The sequence below is a fragment of the Ptychodera flava genome, chromosome 16, assembly GCF_041260155.1.
Source record: "Ptychodera flava strain L36383 chromosome 16, AS_Pfla_20210202, whole genome shotgun sequence".
Classification (NCBI taxonomy): Eukaryota; Metazoa; Hemichordata; class Enteropneusta; family Ptychoderidae; genus Ptychodera; species Ptychodera flava.
Window position 1 is genome coordinate 11,945,041 of NC_091943.1, and position 17,802 is coordinate 11,962,842.

The 17,802-nt window shown below is 38.3% G+C and overlaps 1 protein-coding gene across 2 annotated transcripts in view; it reads left to right on the top strand.

Annotated features, from left to right (window-relative positions):
• LOC139113958 (voltage-dependent calcium channel type A subunit alpha-1-like) overlaps nt 1-17,802 on the top strand; it is a 63,011-nt gene extending 45,209 nt beyond the window's left edge. The window contains exons 4-6 of one of the 2 annotated variants that reach the window (XM_070675433.1): nt 7,101-7,206; nt 12,772-12,911; nt 17,126-17,802. In XM_070675433.1, coding sequence (XP_070531534.1) covers nt 7,101-7,206; nt 12,772-12,911; nt 17,126-17,243 — 364 coding nt within the window. In that variant the 3' untranslated portion in view covers nt 17,244-17,802. Of the gene's footprint in view, nt 1-7,099; nt 7,207-12,771; nt 12,912-17,125 lie in introns of both variants that reach the window. The other variant, XM_070675432.1, reaches the window with a different exon arrangement.

Genomic DNA, 17,802 nt, shown 5'->3' on the forward strand with positions numbered 1-17,802 from the left:
CCCCTGCCCGTCTATTCGGCTCGGGGGGGGGGGGGGGGGGGGGGTTGACAGCTGCGTGTGTGAAATGACACCCGGAAATGAACATCGAGAGGATACAGGCTAATATACATAAACGCGAGGAGAGCTCTTTAATTGATTGAAAAGCCATCGCAACAAAATCGTGTACACATAGATGCATACACATACGCTTATGCACAGAACATGAACTGGCACACTCATTTATGCATATCTGCCTACCTACCTACCTACCTATATTAAATACATACATACAGACAGACATACAGACATACGTACATAGGCTACATACACGAACCATTATTGATTTCTCATGGAATTAACAAGAATGATGGCTCCACCTTTGCACAAATACACGTGCCAGTTATCTTACTGTGATTACCTCGTTCAGAGAAAGCAAAAACCATATCTCACTATATGTATTTTTCTTCGGGAATTAGATCGTTGACCCCGCCGTTCGACTGTTTAAGACATTCCGAATGATGGAAACCCAAGGTCAACTTCCATGACCTCAGCCACTGAGTCGGTAATTGTTACGATGATCTCGCTTCGGTAAACTGTTGATTTTACCGAGAGCAACTATGACAGCAACGTCTCGAAGCGATGTAAGATATGCCCCGTTGCCCTTCGAAAGTGATCTTAATATTAAATTTTTGAGTCAATTTTACAATTTTCGGTTTAAAAAAGTCGGCTTTATGTACGTGAAGTTTTGAAGCTAAAATTGTGTACTAAACAAGACATTGTCCCCGCTTTTCGGCCCACGCCGATCGAAGCTGAGTCGAGTTGTTTGTACAAACGTTATATCGATATTTTAATTCTGCTAAATGAGTAAGGGTCATTGAAAACATTACACAAGCTTACTTAAATTCGCGATTCGTGGTTAGACAAAACCAGTTACTGTAACACAAAGTTTGCTGATAACTATCACCATGAGAATGGCTTTTGAACTTGGAGCTGACAATATCATGAGAACAATATCGACAAGAACTTTGATCCTTGACCTCGAGAGGTCACAGGGCTTGGAAACAGTGGGCTCTGTACCGAGAAATGGTAATTTTGTGTTGCTCGGGTATTGCACTATTTTTCCCCAGTGGAGGGAAGTCTTACCATAAGATATTTTCATGTCATCTTCATTACAGCTACTGTCTTCCTAGTTTGCTATATAATTAGTTTGTTAAACTTTCAATTAATACAATCGACTGAAAATGTTGGAATTATACAAGCTGCGAGTCATACTGAATACATTATTCATGTGTCATGGACGCTTGACTTACCCGGATGTATCCGATAACCCAGAATAGTGTATCTATTTCACCAAATCACTGTGAAATATTTTTGCATTCTAATTATACGTGGTACATATTGCTAACTTTATTTTCATCCAAATACGAGTATTTTACGCAGCTGGGACAAGAACTGCTGACGCAAACACGCATGTGCATACAAAGGCACGTGTTCGCAGTTTTCAACAAGATGACAGCTGACTGCCAGTCGTTTACGGAATATTTCATTTTCTAACTGTTCAGTGAGGCATCCCGTGATGGATGAGTTTGACATTTTTGTATTCTTGCGCCAGCCTGAAAAAAAAATGCCTATGCACGCATGTATGATTCTTCTGATGAATGAGCTAATCTTCGCAGTCACGTGACTGGCTGCTGTTTGTGCCGATGGCAATGAAGTACCCACCCTCCCTGGTGATCCGGTCTTTATATACTTTCGGCGTATACAGGAACAGAAAGCCAGTATCGTACTCAGCGTTAACTCAACGTCCGACCGATGCGGATTTCCTTTCACAACTGCTCTTTAGATTTCGTGAGGGTTTTTACATACCAGAGTGGGAGATTCTACCTCTACAGCAATAAGAGAAATGTGACACTTGTAAACTATGGCAGTAAGTAGCGAAAGGAAAGGACAGATTATGTACAGGGTAATGAATTCGTTGAAGGCTATTGCGAAAGAACAGTTCTTAGGCAGGACATGTAAGGCCGGAATATGATTTCCTAGAAAATGACGTCACAGGTACATGGCTCAGTAAAAGTAGGTCAAGGACATGTCAAGTCAAGGAAAAAATCTTCATGGTCCTATCCTTCAATAACTAACATGGTAGCGATTAATCTATACCGAAGATGTTCCAGCTATATGTAATGACAACGGCAAAATACTATTATTCATACTTCTTGACGCTAAATCGAACGCTAGCCGCTGGTACGGTGACGTCACGAACGACCCAGCTCTTTGTTGTGGATTGCCTACAATGTTTAATACGATAATTGATGTTTATAAAGTCACCAACAACTCATTGAAAGACGTTTATTTCCCCGCGTTGTCTTTTGACACCCGTATTTTCAAGATCGCATTTCCAGGCATATCCAGTATGATTCGAATGGAGATCGACTCGCGCGCACGCGCAGACGTGCTGAGGTATATAATTTTAGCAAAAATGGCGGCATCGAGTTTGACGGCGAAATTTGTTTGAAAGTCTTAACGCCCCACGCCATGCAGCCGCCGCATAAAACACTAAATTCCAAAAAAGAAAGCCAAGAGTAGATATTTGGAAGTAAACTGACATCAGAATAACCCTCGTGGAAGCGTACAAATGTGGCAAAGTCTTCAAATTTATGCAAGTTGGGCCGGATAAATAGCGATACTAATAAAGTAGTTACCTCTCCAGGGAAGTTTCAGGGCAGTTTAATTTAAATGAGATGAAGCGTGAATAGCGACAGCTTGACCTATCGTTTCAATCAGTCATGTCCCAAACAATCGAGCCTATAACAATAACGTTTTTAGCGACTCAATACATCACCCTGGGCAGGCAGTAGTAGATATATTGCTTGATATCCTAATTATCAGACTACATATCATTGCATTATTGTTCACATTATGACTGAGCGATGCCCACTAGCTGCGACAAATCACATTCATACTCAGACTCGAACTCTGGCGGTCGGCAGGTCTGCCTTCTCTGACTTTACACAAATGGAACCGAAAACCATTGAGAAGAGCGTATGTTCCTTTTAAACAAAATCCGGCCATTCTGTTATTTGTAATCGTATATAAAAATAATTTGTTATGCATAAAATGGAAAACAAGACAAAAATGGCCTGGGGTACGAGTAGGTCGAGTTGTTATGAGACACTATTTGTAATTATCTCTGGTTATATTCAAGAAACGTATTGGTTTTATTTAAAAGATATTTCGATGGTTAGAGTATATAAGTTTTCAAAAGAGGCTTGTCCTTATTTCTGACAATTGTCAGCTGCCAAATTTGCTAATTTCGAATATTGTGTACAAATTACAAAGCAATGACAGACAATCTGTAAAAGTTGCGCTACTCAAAACAACACTTTTAGGAACCTATCCGGTGGTGATATGTTTTATTGCTTCCTGCTTGAAAAACAGTTGCGCTTCATCCTAAAACAATCAGAAATCAACTATATATCTTTTCTTTCGCTGTCAACTGCCCCAGCTTCGACATTGCGTTTGATCGCTGACATTTTTACAAGAGAGAATTTATCTAGCGTGCAGTGACCATGATTAATCAATCCACGGGATACATGAACGCCGTGTTTGACGTCGACCGCTGCAAACACCATTTAAGGATGAGACGATGTGTTTTTAAAATGAAACGGAAAGTGTTTGATGAGGATTTACCCACACAGAGGCATCGATCGTAAGAGTTATTATGACAAGAAACAATCCTTTATGAAATACGTTACTTATTGCTCACCATTTGTTTCATAGTACCGTATGTCACAGAGAGGCGAATATAAATGCAACATGCCATACCATTTTGACGTCTTTGTTAACGCATTGCATTGCTTCTGTTTAGTAGTAGTTTGCATATCGCCACGTCACATGAACTAGCACTCACAATATTTATGTAAAACGCAAGACAGCAGAGTTTAACATTTGTGTAATGTTGTCAGGTGGGGCATGTGTGTTGTGTCAAGGCTGCACACGATGTATATACATGAGCTATTATGCAAAGAAGTCAAGGGTAGTGGTGAAACATAGGCCAACAAAGGTACACATGACAGACAGACATATGAATAGATAGACAGATTATAACTCGTGTAGTTACCAACAGATCCATATCCAAGATACATGGGTAAGTACATACATACATACATACATACATACATACATACATACATACATACATACATACACACACACACACACACACACACACACACACACACACACACATACCGTCCCTTCGCCACAAGAGCTGTGATATATACATGCAACAACAAAAATGCATTAATATGTGCCTTATGCATACATGAATAGATGACGGACAGACAGACAGGCGGACAGATGAATAAGCTGAACAACAGAAAACCAAACCATTCTCGCTGTCGTTTGAAAGTAAATGTCACGTTAAGAGATTGGGATTTACGATTTTAGGAGAAACGTTATGATCGATATTTTAGGGATGACGAAGTAACTATTACCATTAACTAATTTTTCTTAATGGCCGAGTAATTATGTAATTGAAAATTCACTCGGTGTTAGCGATATACTTCTGAGCCGAATTTGCAAATACCAGTCCACGAGAGAGCTTAAGACAAATACAACGGTCTTCCGGATTAGTGATAAATAAAATGGCGCCATTCTCTGTTTCCATGGCAAAGAGATTTACCGGTTGTGATTCAACAGTCGATAAGTACTTAATTTAAAAAAAAAAAGCAACAAAGAAGTGTTACCAAAAATACGATCACTAGAAGCAACTGAATGGTTGTGCTACATTTATGGTTAGATCCCATATCGTCAAGTTGACATGCTGTTGTATCGTTACTTCTTAAAATTCGGAAATCATCTAACATGAACTGAAAAGCATTTAAAACGTTTCCCAGACAACAGTCAGATCTAACCCGATTCTAGGAGGCAATGACTTTACTCAATTAGATATTGCTGCTGCATGGCGTCAGATCACCGGATGTTCAAAGGGCGACTTCGGAGAGAGAAAATTAACATAAAGACTTCATGTGCATCATGCTGCTGAATAGTAGGACGTGTGTCTAACAGCTCAAGTGATATTCACCGGATCTGACATATTTCCCAGGCTATACACCAACAATGAAGTTCGAAACCGTGTATGGCTGCATAACACAGTGTTTTGTTTTTTGAATCTGATAATGCCCTATAAACTTCACTGGTGGGTATAATCGATGTCATTACCAACAGCTCCACACGCCTAAAAAGTCAAATGCCACGCGAGACGGTGTCGTGTCACCGTAGGCTCTTAATGCGGCTCCCAATAGGTGGCCCCCGAAATAGCGGAAAAAGATATTCAATAGTCAGTCCCAAATTATCAGAGATGACACTACATGCACCTGGCGGCAATGGGTCAAATGCAGCTGGTTTTTAGAATGCTGGAGATAGCTATTGTCATGCTCTTCTGGGCGGGAAGTGCGCCCTTTTTATGGTCTGTTTTGTCCTAATCCCCTTTTCCGAGTTTTCATATCGAGCAACGGGGCTGAAATGGCATAACAGTTTCAATTCCCAGCTCACAATATATTCAAACCGACTCAAAATCTTCGCCAAACAAGCTATGAAATCTTATACGAAGCTAAACGTATTTTTTACACCAAATTTGATTTTCAATGTCAAGTGGACGAGTTATCGATTGGTATGGTACTGTAAATTTTTCAGGTCGACCCCACTACTATCGACGATAGGGTCAGTATTATTTTTTCCATCGTTACTGCTCGCAAAGTGTTTAAAGTAATAGTTATAAAAAAGAATGTAGATCGGATAAATTGTGTATTGAGTGGGATTTTTGTTTGAGTGGAATATATTCATCTGTGTTCTGAACCTGTGTTATAGTATGTGTCGCTTCACATGAAAGACACCATGCATGTCACCTGACAATTACAACTTGTTCTCTTGTCATAGCGAAGAAATATCTGGATGGAAAGAAATGTTCTTATACGCAGGTCTACTAGGCTTGAATAGTCTAAGAAATATTATGTTAGTAGCATAATTATGAAGTATGAATCTTATGAATGAAACCGTTTTGATATTCCACCAGGGTTGAGTTACCTTTCCGCCTAGCAATACTTGAAACATCACTGGATGAGCACGTCTGCAGCGCGTCCGACATGGTATAAGTGAAAGCTTAACGGACAGAAACTCAACCTACATGAAACACCAACTTGTTTACATATTAATCTTCCATAATTATGATATTAATATAATATATCTTAAACTATTAACGCCTAGTGAACGTTTGTTATGTACAGGGGACTATTACATGCGCAACGCTATCAATATGTCATGTGACGAATTACAAGCCTTTGGTTACGTCCCTTATCAGCAGGCATATAATTTTTGACCTCATCGAGAGTAAATATTTCCTAAAAGACTAATCATAACAAAACCGAAATGAATCATTCATACTATAACATACATATGATCCCCAAAATATCGATGACATAGATTATTATCGTTTTTTCTCTGTCGACGGTAGCTAATCTGTAGATGTATAAAAAAAAATTATATCTCATAGCTTTTAAAATGGAATACCATATGGGACACTGTTGTGGACGATACCATGGTCTAAATATATGTATAGATATATGCATATGTGGGTATATGAATTTGCATAAATCTGCAAATATAAAGTGTTACACGTATACATACTTCTATTTGTAATCACCTTGAATATTTCAGTTTACAGACAGTACATGTAAAGGCTTCAACTCACATGTTGCATACATGTGTAATTTTCACAACTTGTATCTGTTTTCTTTAACGTATTTGAACAAATATATATCTTGAACATATAACAACAATAACGCACATGCGTTGTTTATAGTTTTGGTTTATAAAATTGAAGGCTGCTCAATTCATACAGGTTGCATCGACCACATTGCGTTGTGTTTATATGTTGTTTACATGTAGTTTATATGTAGCTTATATGTAGTTTGTATGTAGCTTATATGTAGTTTATATGTAGCTTATATGTAGTTTGTCTCAATAAATTATCGGCTCGTGGCGGTTCACTAACTCGTTCTTTGTTATCATGCCCTTCGATTTTGAATCATTTGCCCGTTGTTTTCCTTGACTGCTATTTCCACTCCTTTTGAGTATCTCGTTTTGATGACCATCATCGCAAATTGTGTAGTACTTGCTCTTGAAGATCACCTGCCTAATGAAGATAAGACACCCTTAGCATTATCCTTGGTAAGTATCTGTTTTATTTACATTGCAAGCCACTGGGGCAAGACTGATAGACACTGCACCCGCTAGAAGTCATATCACATTTCTTAATAATCCAAGGGTCATGTTTCAAGTTATTCATTTTGTGAGGTGCTTCTGTATATGTAACAAGGTTACCACAGAAGGAATTGGCATAATTTTTATTTGGGTGTGACTTCTAGCATGACTAGGCAACATTGAAAGATAACCGCGCATCAAAGGTCAATAATCCTCTTTAATGCCCGCACTAAAGTCAATATCAGTCACTTAATACGACTCCTAAATGTCAGCATAACTCATTTATTATCCACCCGGAGGCAACAACGCTTACAAATTGCCCCATGACTTTGAAAATGAACTAGTTAGGGGTAATATTTTATTCTTTAAATATCCTGTTTCTCTTAAAAGAATTTTAGTGTGAAATCAGACCAATAATAACAGGGCAAGTGTTTTTCAGTCGTTGAACCATCCACTGGTGCAGTCTAAAAGGGAAATTTGGAATTTATCTGCCCTGACCGTTCACGCAATGATTCCCCATTTACAATTCATAATTTATTTGAAAACAACATTCTTTTTGAATATTAATTGAGAAATTGCTTTTCATTATTTTGTCAGAGTTTCAGTAAAAATCCTCGATGACCTCTCATCTTTTGAAAACGTATATATCAGGGCAGACAGACAAAAATAGACAGTCAAACGCGCCAAGGTGCGCATGTATATAATGACAGCTGCTCATAACAGATGCAAAGAGTGCGTACGCACCGCAAATGATACTCGTGTCATCTCAATTCCCACATCTTCCACTTGAAATGTTAAGTGCTACGATCAGTGTAGCAACTGACCCCTCCATAGGACCATGCTTATTTGTAAGCTGTTTACTATGGGCCCAGCGATTTTCAGTCTTGCCTCGCTATTTTTAATATGTTGCTTTTCAGCTCGTTCTCATGTGTGCGAGATACATCTGCTTTAGATGCACAAATGAAAATTACACTGTTGATGAAGGGTCACACATATCTCGACGGCAGCAACAACACAAGGACGACGTAAATGACAGAAACAACATACAGCAACATTATCAACATTTTCAGTGACAGTGACAGCAGCAACAAGAGACGATAATTAATAACAATAATGATAATAGGTCATACACATTTACTCAATACAGACGCATATTTAAATGGCAGCCACTTAATTCGTGTAATTGTTCTATGAATTCATAGTTTCAGTATGAATGGCGGTCTGGCAACAGCATGAATGATACACCAGTGGTAGCATGCAATTAAAATAGTATAGAATGACTTAATGAGCTTGTTAGAGTAGAATTCCATCTCTGCCTCACATGTTGTTCAGAGGATATTTTCGAGTGCTTTCAAGGCGTTGGCGTCATTCGGAAGTTGTTAAAGTCTGATACTGGTGTATATCGAATCATTAGATTAATGAATTAATTGCCAGAGGAGTAAATGCCAAGGTGTAACATTATATACAGTCAAGTCCACAGTAAATGCCAGTGTACTCACACTTCATGAACTGACGCCGGGTAATATGCATATTAAAATAGACGTTGGAAAATCATCTCTCGCGAGAAGCGCCGCTGATACTGCGAGATTGCTAAAAATGGACAGTTCTCGAGCACAAATCCAAAAAGGGGCTTTGGCTTTTAATTTCATTTTGATGGTTCGAAGGTCTATGTAACCAACAGTTTTGCCCCCCTAGTTTGTTGAAATTCCAGGAATTACCGATTTTAACACCGATTTTACATCGATATAATGCACAGAGTATGACAAGTCCTTTACTTGGAATAGACACAATGTATAGAATGGTGTGGTTAACATTTACGGACAAGACGACCACATTAGTTTGACAACAAATTTGTGTAAAATAATGAATCGAATTGAGTGTTTTAAAGGAGTAAATATCTATTTAGTAGATAAATACTTAAAATCGAAATGAATGTCAGCTGTTACATTATTTTCATACGGACTCGAGCGGCATGGAAAGCGTAGGGGCTTTAACTATCAACCTGGCTACTTTGAGTAAATAGAGTTCAATTCAATGTTTAATTTGGAGTGTTACTGAAAGGAAAACTCTTTAGCGCTCAGTCATTTGGTACAGGGGATGGTGATGGCTTGACTCGAGTGGTTAACTAACTTATATGCATAGAGGTAATTGTTTCCTTAAATGTACATTTAGTTATAAAATGCAGGTAGTTCCCGCAAATGCAATACCAAAACGTGTCCTGCACATCATTGGCTACTGGTCTGGTCGTTTCTTCCTTTTTTGGTGGATGGATGTCCAAGCTGTGGGCTAGAAAGGAACTCTTAACAAAGACGATCGTTCATGTCAGTTTTTCGTTGAGGAGGGGTCTTTGTCGAATCTCTAATTTGTGTAAGAAAACCAACCCCGTTTAAACGAATATCGATGAAGCGAGGAAAGTCAACCTGGAGACTGAAATACGGTTTCATTTGTAACTTTTATTCGTTCTGACATTAAAACTGAAGACAGTCATTATGGTACAACATATAGAGGCATCACCGTCCCTTGTTTTTACATCAACATTTTGTTTGAGTAATATTTTGTAGATTAAAATTCAGCCGTTACTTTTATATAAAATTGTTTTAGGAATATGAAGACATTTGGAACCTGGCCATATTTCTGTCTTTCGTATCTGTTTAATCGATTAAAATCAACATTTCTTTTGTTTTCGACCGTTGAATCGCCAAAGAGATCCTCTGGTGGGGCTATGAAACTCTCCCTACAAAGTTGAGTCAACAATGGTTCGATACATGGCATTTAATAGTGCGAATAGGGAGGACAACAAAACTACATAAAGTACACATTCTCTGAACAAACACAACACAGTTGCTTCTAAGTATCCTTTGTCAATGTTTCTTCAAGACTATTAACGGTGGCAAAATTTATTTGTAGAATGCGATAGGGCACAATACTCAAAGGAACTGAACAAAACAAAGACACGTTATATCTCCACGGGGCCACGCCCATCCATATTGATTTTATCTTTAGGAAAACTGGAACGCTAATAGTAATAAACACGCCTGCAGATAAATCTTGTATTTGGCTGTCACTCGCTTGAGACTTCAACTTCTCTAACTTACTAGACTCCGTGTCAGCAGTTAAAAAGGTATTTCATGGGGAGAAAAAGCGAGTGACTTTGAAATGTTCTTACTTATAAATTATTCTTTTTTTCAACTCCTGACTGTATGTCATCGCTTATCAAGTCTTCCATTTATTTAAGGACATATCAAATTGCTGCATAATATTATCCATCGCCGACAGAAATATCTCTTGGTGTTTAGGTTTTTTCTTTCACCCGAGTCAAAATAATTTTAGAGATTATTTTGTGACATTTCAACCCCAAAAAGGATTACCGATATTTCTGAACACACGTAATAAGATATATTGACATAAAATGTTGATATTATTGTGAAACTATTCCCCGCTGTACGGAACTCGTCCATGTATTCTAACCTGTAGACGAGCCAGCAGTAGTTGACCTTGAATTAATTATTAAATATTTCACAAAGTTAATACATTTTCATACATTAATACAAGGATATCAGTTTGAATATCTAAAGTGGGCAAATAACAGGGTATTCCGGCTTAAAATATACCCAATGGCGTACTTCTTTGCTTCATCGAAGCCATTAGAAATAGTACATCCCATAATTGGCCCCAGTGCCATATTGGCTGCCATATAACACATAGACTGGCTGCCTCATCTCATTCCCAGCGCCGCATGATTAACACTTTCATGGAATCGCTTGTCAAGTATTCGACAGATAAATGTCAATTAGTTGTCAGTCTGGATAAGACAACTAACTATTACTAATATTGAAGCATTTCGCGAATCTTCGACCTGAGCTCTTATTTTTGTTTGCTATTTTTAGAGTCGGACGAGGAGCTCCACCCTCGCCCGGGCCCCATCTGTTTTCTTTCCCCTGATGGCACAGGAACAGAACGGAACACGTTTTGCATGTATGATAAATTGAAATATTAGATAGTCAGTATGTTGCTATTGTCGGGTGTTCAGCGCACCACCCAGGATCCCTCACTATTTCCAAGATTGAAAGATAACCCCTCCCACTGATGAATTTCGCTTCAATTAAAAATAAAATATTAAAGCAGGTGTAAATATAAGCTTACCCAAAATCTGAATATTGAGTGTTGACCGACATAAATTATTTTAAAACAGACATTAAATACATTCGATGGTCATTTCCTGTTTTGTAGCGGGAAAATGTGTTTTTGAACCTACTCGCTAATTTGTCACTCATAAAAATTGTTTACTCATATTTGTTGCTGTTTGTGTAAGCTTGTGTTGGTAAGAAAATTGTTTATCATACCGTCCTCACGACAGAATGTAATTTTGGCACCTTGTTTGCACACCCTGCCGAAGAGGCTATTTTCGGCACGCAATGTTTAGTAAGGCTATTAAATAAGTGTGAATTATGTACCGGGATTCATGTCACATTCGAACAGTCCACCGATGTTGGCAACTGTGAGTTGGCAACTGTGACAGCGTAATATAAATAAGCACACTATCTCTCCTCAATTATTTTCAGTGAATATTTTTTTTGCGTTTCAAATTATTAATATTTCATTTCACTTGCTTTTCATAATTGAGAAGCAATTCACTAATAATTCCAGGACAGCGTTTGTCCGTTTTAAAAGTAAAGGCCCAATCGGTGATGAGTGATGCGATTATAGACAACAATTTGCAACCCAAAGAGAGTAGACAAAACTCCAGGGGCATTTGAAGAGGACAGTTTTGCACCTGCTCGTATGTGACACGTGATTTGAATGCACAAGTATGGTGCCGCTCCCCTAACCCGGTGTTGATTCTGTTCCGTCACGGCAGTGTATTTAATACCGTTGAAATATCTGAAAGCTTATTTTTAACCTATGTTTTAAAACGATGTACGGTGGATGGTGAAATGAAATGAGGTAGTCACATCGATTAATAATGTTGCAATATGAATTGGATGTCAAACAACGTTGTGCACAGCTTTAAAAAGGGAGCGGATTTGTTGTAAGGGCAAAGATAAAAGTGACTATTTGCCGTAGCTTGTAACCTTTTGCATATATCCAATAAAACAACATGAAAAGTTTGTTCGATGTGCCTTGCAAATAAATGGATTGCAAAATGTCATGTCAATAATTGTAATTTGCGTTCACGGAAGATGCCACTTTGAAGGCGGGTAGTAACAGCAGTGTATCCGCCATCGTTACTTGCTGTTTTGACACACAAGCATGACTTATTTTCATTGATCTAATCAACAGGGTCAACTCATTTTGAACGATGTTTACAGAGCTGCAGAGTCGCTTTGTTTCTTTCTTTGGAGTCGTGCGAGTCAAATTACCGGCTCCGTGGTATTGCTGACGAAGCGTTTCAACTCGTCCGACTCAAATCACGGTGGAATGGTTATATCACACTGGCCAACACACAACAGCAATCGCAAAACTCCACTGAGTGAACATATACTTCTTACTGATATTATTAACGCTGTTTATCGACGGCATTTTGTTTTACAGGAAGAAACAGAGTTATACTTTTTAGCGATTTTCTGCTTTGAAGCATTCATAAAAGTGGTAGCTTTAGGATTTATTCTCCATCCCGGCTCGTATCTTCGAAACGGCTGGAATATTATGGATTTCATAGTTGTAGTGTCCGGGTAAGTTTACTTCTGCTTTTTTCATAATTGTACTTTGAAAACAAAGATTTTGACAAAAGGCCTGTCTGCTGTCATGTCAACCGCCTGAGAGCGCCATTGTAACTGTCTGACGATGAAAGTTTGTGTTTTGCGCCACACACAATAGGATGTTCAAATCCTACAACGGGACGGGACGGCGAAAAATAGCCACTGCCACCGATTTTTGTGATATAGGCGTTTAGGATGATGACAGAAAATGTCCATAAAATATCCGCATATTTGATCGAAAATTATATATTCATTTGATAATCAGTAAGTATTGAATGAATTAAAATAAAAATTCTTCCATCTTTCGACGTATCATTGCCGCTCACCCCCTAAACTTTTGACCTATCACCGACCTTTTTAGTGGGCCCATGGTATAATGACGTAAGAGCGGATGAAACCAATAGCCTTACGTTTAACATCGATACCTATTTCCGGGTTGTGCAAGTGAACTTTGGCGGGTTACAACGTCTCCTGAATTTCTTCATTTGTGCACGGTTTTTGGGACGATGCGGCAGTTTCTGAAGACCACGGTCAAGAAGTGCGAATTGTTGTTAGCATTTGCGGCGCCAGTATCGTGACAATGAATCATGACGTAGACTATACCTCGGTTGAATCTCGTTGAACTTGGAGTCGGGCACTCTTCGATGCTGTGAAAGAGTGCTATCTAGCTGAACATGGAGGTAGGGCGGTACATATGCCCTCATAGTCGACTGTTAACTTTGATCCCTAGTGCCTTTGGGCGGTACACGGTCGTTTAGGTCAGCAACCATAGCACAGACAGTAGGGGAGGGGGAAGACGACTACGGAGGTAGATGCGAGACTATGGAGACTGTGTGCTACCTCCTTGCTACGACTAACTTTTTAGTGACCTCCATGGACCAACAAGCTGGTCGATCCAAAATAAACGGTACGGTAACCCCGGACGGTAACAAATATTGTGGAGGCAGCCAAGTGCCGAACACTCCAGACACACACTAGGGCTAGGGTTTAGACGACAGGAAAGACTTAATGGTGGCCCTTTAGTTCATAAAGAAACGCGTGTGTCCACTCTCTTCACTCGTGCAAGCAAGTTGCAGGGCTATCGATCGTAGCAGTGCACAGCCTAGGTCACCGCATTGTAGTGCACCAATCCATGTTCGTAGTCTCCAAGAGAACTCGATCAACCTCAAAGCGTCTCAGCTTCGCGCAATTGCTATGAGTCCATTGAAGGCCAAAGCACGGAGCGTGGCCAAAGTAAAGTCCAACGAGAGCATTTCCTTCAGGTTTGTAGTTTAGCTTATCTGTCATCGAGGAGAGAGCCTGCTTTTTCAAACTTTGGCTATTCCTATTCAATCCAGGGCAGATCTTTTCAGTCCACTTCTTTGAAGGATACAAATAGTTCCCAGATGTTATCTCAGCCCTGCACACTTTTGAAAATTTTGCTAATACACTAAAAATTTTGGCAAAAGAAGTATTTTAAAATGGGAAATGACAGCCCAACTACCAAATGTATATGCTATAAAATGTAACCTGTTACAGCGTTAACAGCCCCAAACCGGTCACTGTATAATTAATGAAGCAGCAATACCATAATGTATTCCCAGCAGCATAGTGTCATATTTCAAGGGCATGTGACCTTTAAACTTATTTCTAGCTCTTTCAAACCTGTATGAGAGAATGTGATAAAATTATTGTCTAAGTTATCAAAAATACTTTTTATGGAAAAAATATCAAGTAATATTATTGAATTCCTCTGTTGACCACGAATATAATGCTGATGTGTGACATAACGAGTGACACATACTGTTTCTGTGTAATTCTTGGCGGTTTTTAAGTTTTCTTGAGCAGGTGTTAGGTCATTAGCGTGTGTCTAAATGATATTTGAAATGATGTAATGACTTTCCAATTTGGTTCTGTAAGACCATTGACATCTGCTTTTGATGTGTTTAGCCTACAATCTCCCAAACCACCAAGCTCTTAAAATTCATAGCCATCATGGTGGATATCTAGTGTGTACGGAGCACTTCAATGAGCACACTTCTGTTAAACAACATGTACTTGTCCATGGTCACTTACTTGTCAACGGACAACTGGCCATAATGCTTGTGTTAAATTTGAATGTGAAAAGGATGAGCCCATAGAACTGTCGACAGCCCATACTTCTGCCAAAAAGTGAAGCTGAAAGTATGTACATTCATCGACGACCCTTTCAGCATGTTTGAAGATGGTGAATTGATACATCTGACCTATTACGTAAATATAATAATGACAAAATAACGTCAAACGTTTTCAACCCTTCGCCTTCTTCCTTGAAGTCTGCATCACGTACATCCCGTGCTGTTTACAGTAATGCTTGTAAATTCTCAAGAAAGGAATCCTATCTCATCTGGTTGTCATGACAGCAGACATACCCGTACTTTGAAGAGAATGTCTGTAAGCTTTGATATTCTTTGATTCTTTACAGCTTTGCAGTATTTGTTATAACTCTAGATATGAATGTACATAAAAATATATATTTGTGATTTGTGTGCATTATATATATATATATATATATATATATATATATATATATATATATATATATATACACTTTAAATACATATACATACATGCACAAACAAATTTGATATGGTATCATATAAATGGGTACAGTGTAGATATCTGTGGCTCACTGATTTAATATTTCTTATGATAGTAAAACAAAAAACTGCATTTGCTACAAATACTTACATATATCAAATGCCATTGGTACTGTATTTTATATGTATTATAATTGCTTTAACGATTTTGTAGTTCTGTCCAAAAATTTGATGTTGACGGTTGAGAGAGGTATGATATCCTGGTTTGGGGGAACTATGTGCTTGTTCCATATGGTGTTGTATTTATTATGCAAATTTGCTTTCAAGAACGACTGTAGACTGGGCTTGAAATCCAGGCAGTGATTCACTTGTGGAGATGACAAAATCAAAGAATGAAATATGAAACCACGAAGAACAGGACTTTTATTTTTTAGCAGTGCATTTTGACAACTGTTTTTAGTTATAAATTAAAGATATGGTTGGGTTGCTTATTAGGCGTGCAGTATCCAGTGACGTTTGTGCAGTTAGGTTAGTTCAGTTGATAATCACCGCCTTTCTGAGCTAGCTCAACCATTGACTGTCTAGAACTTGGCCATCTTACAGTTAGGGTTTCATATCAGCCATGAATGGTGCACAAACGCGGGAACTTACTTGGGTTGATAGACAGTAAATAACGTTTCAAACTCTTCTACATCCTGTTTTCATCCGTTCTTTCTTATTTTACTTGTTTCATCACTGCACCTCCATCTATTTCACTCTTCTGTCACTGTAATACAGCAGTTAAAACAAAAGATAACAAAGTTAAAACAATGGGGGCCTACTTTTATTCCAAGTTTAATTAGGCAAAAAATAAATATAGGTGTATTCCTCATTTAATATCTCATACAGAAATGATGAAGATGTGTTGTTACAATGCTGATATGACTGTACATTTTGTATGTGCGATTCTTCAGATAGTTATGTTTTCTGCTGTGCGTGGCACATGGTCTGTTCAAGTAAACATGACAAGAAAGCTGACGCTGCTAGTCTAGATTGATATGTAAAATGAGAAACAAAAAATTTTCTTTTGTCTTTCACTCTAAAATTTAATATTCAGTGAAAATAATATTTCAGAAAGCGTTCATTTAAACATACACACTTGGCAGGTATCTGTTTTGTAGAGTCATTGTGATTGGTTATGGTCAAAATTAAAATTTTTTGGAGGATTAATTTCTTTCTAATTTTTCACAATTTTCAGGTCATAAAATGCAAGAGATAGGTTGGGTCATATTATGTGAAGCCATAGATATTTTGTAGTGACCTTTCAGACTGTCATGCTGTAAATAACGGTTGCATTTTAGCATTCATAGTGCACTGTTTTCATGTATGTCATTCGCTGATTGAAGATAGATTTACCATTCTGCACTTTTTTCAGTTTTTTTTTCACATTATCTGCCATGCAAGTCATCATTGCCTTCACACCGGTATTTCTTACACTACTTCATTGCTTTTTCCTTAGAAAAAAAAGAAAGTCAACAAACTTCATATTTTTTCTCTTTGCGTTTGCTTTTCACATCTTTAGTTTCCTCATTACCATTCATTGTTTATTTGTTTGTTTTTTCTTGCCTCTTTCATGCTTCACTTTGTCAGATTGTTAAGTCTCTTTAAGATCCCACTATTTGACAATCCAGCCCTCCGAGCCGTCAGGGTACTAAGACCTTTAAAACTGGTTTCTGGTTTTGAAAGTAAGTCATTCACCGCTGCCTGAAAAAAGTTTGCCAGTTTTTTTATCCCCCCCTGTTGTTAACTATAGTCCCAAGTACACTGCCTGCTTAACTAAGCTGCATACTAACATTGCCTTTTAGATGTTCCCCATTGTTAGGTGCATATTATAACTTTATCTAGGAAACTACAAAACATCTCTGACTCAATGATATTGAAGGAAACATTTTTTACTCACAATCGGTGCCTTGCATGATCTGTGCATTGAATCAGAAGCCAAACACTCTCACAAGAAAACTTTTCACGGTTCACCGTGGCAACCAAATTCACCATGGCAACCAAAGTTGCCATGGCAACAAAGTGTCCTTCTGTCGGAGTCAAAGGTGACACTGTGGTCTTTGTGTAGACATGACTGTTCTGTGCCTTCTCCTGTGTTCTAATATGCTTATGTCAACACAGAGGCCTCAGATTTTAATATAATTGCTGTTTGTATTTTTCTAATGACAAAATGGGGAGAAAAACCTTTTAGTTTTTTTCATAAGGTTGAGCCAACCAAGCCAAACTTACCTCCTGTAGTGTATCCCACTAGTTTCATAGTGTTTTCC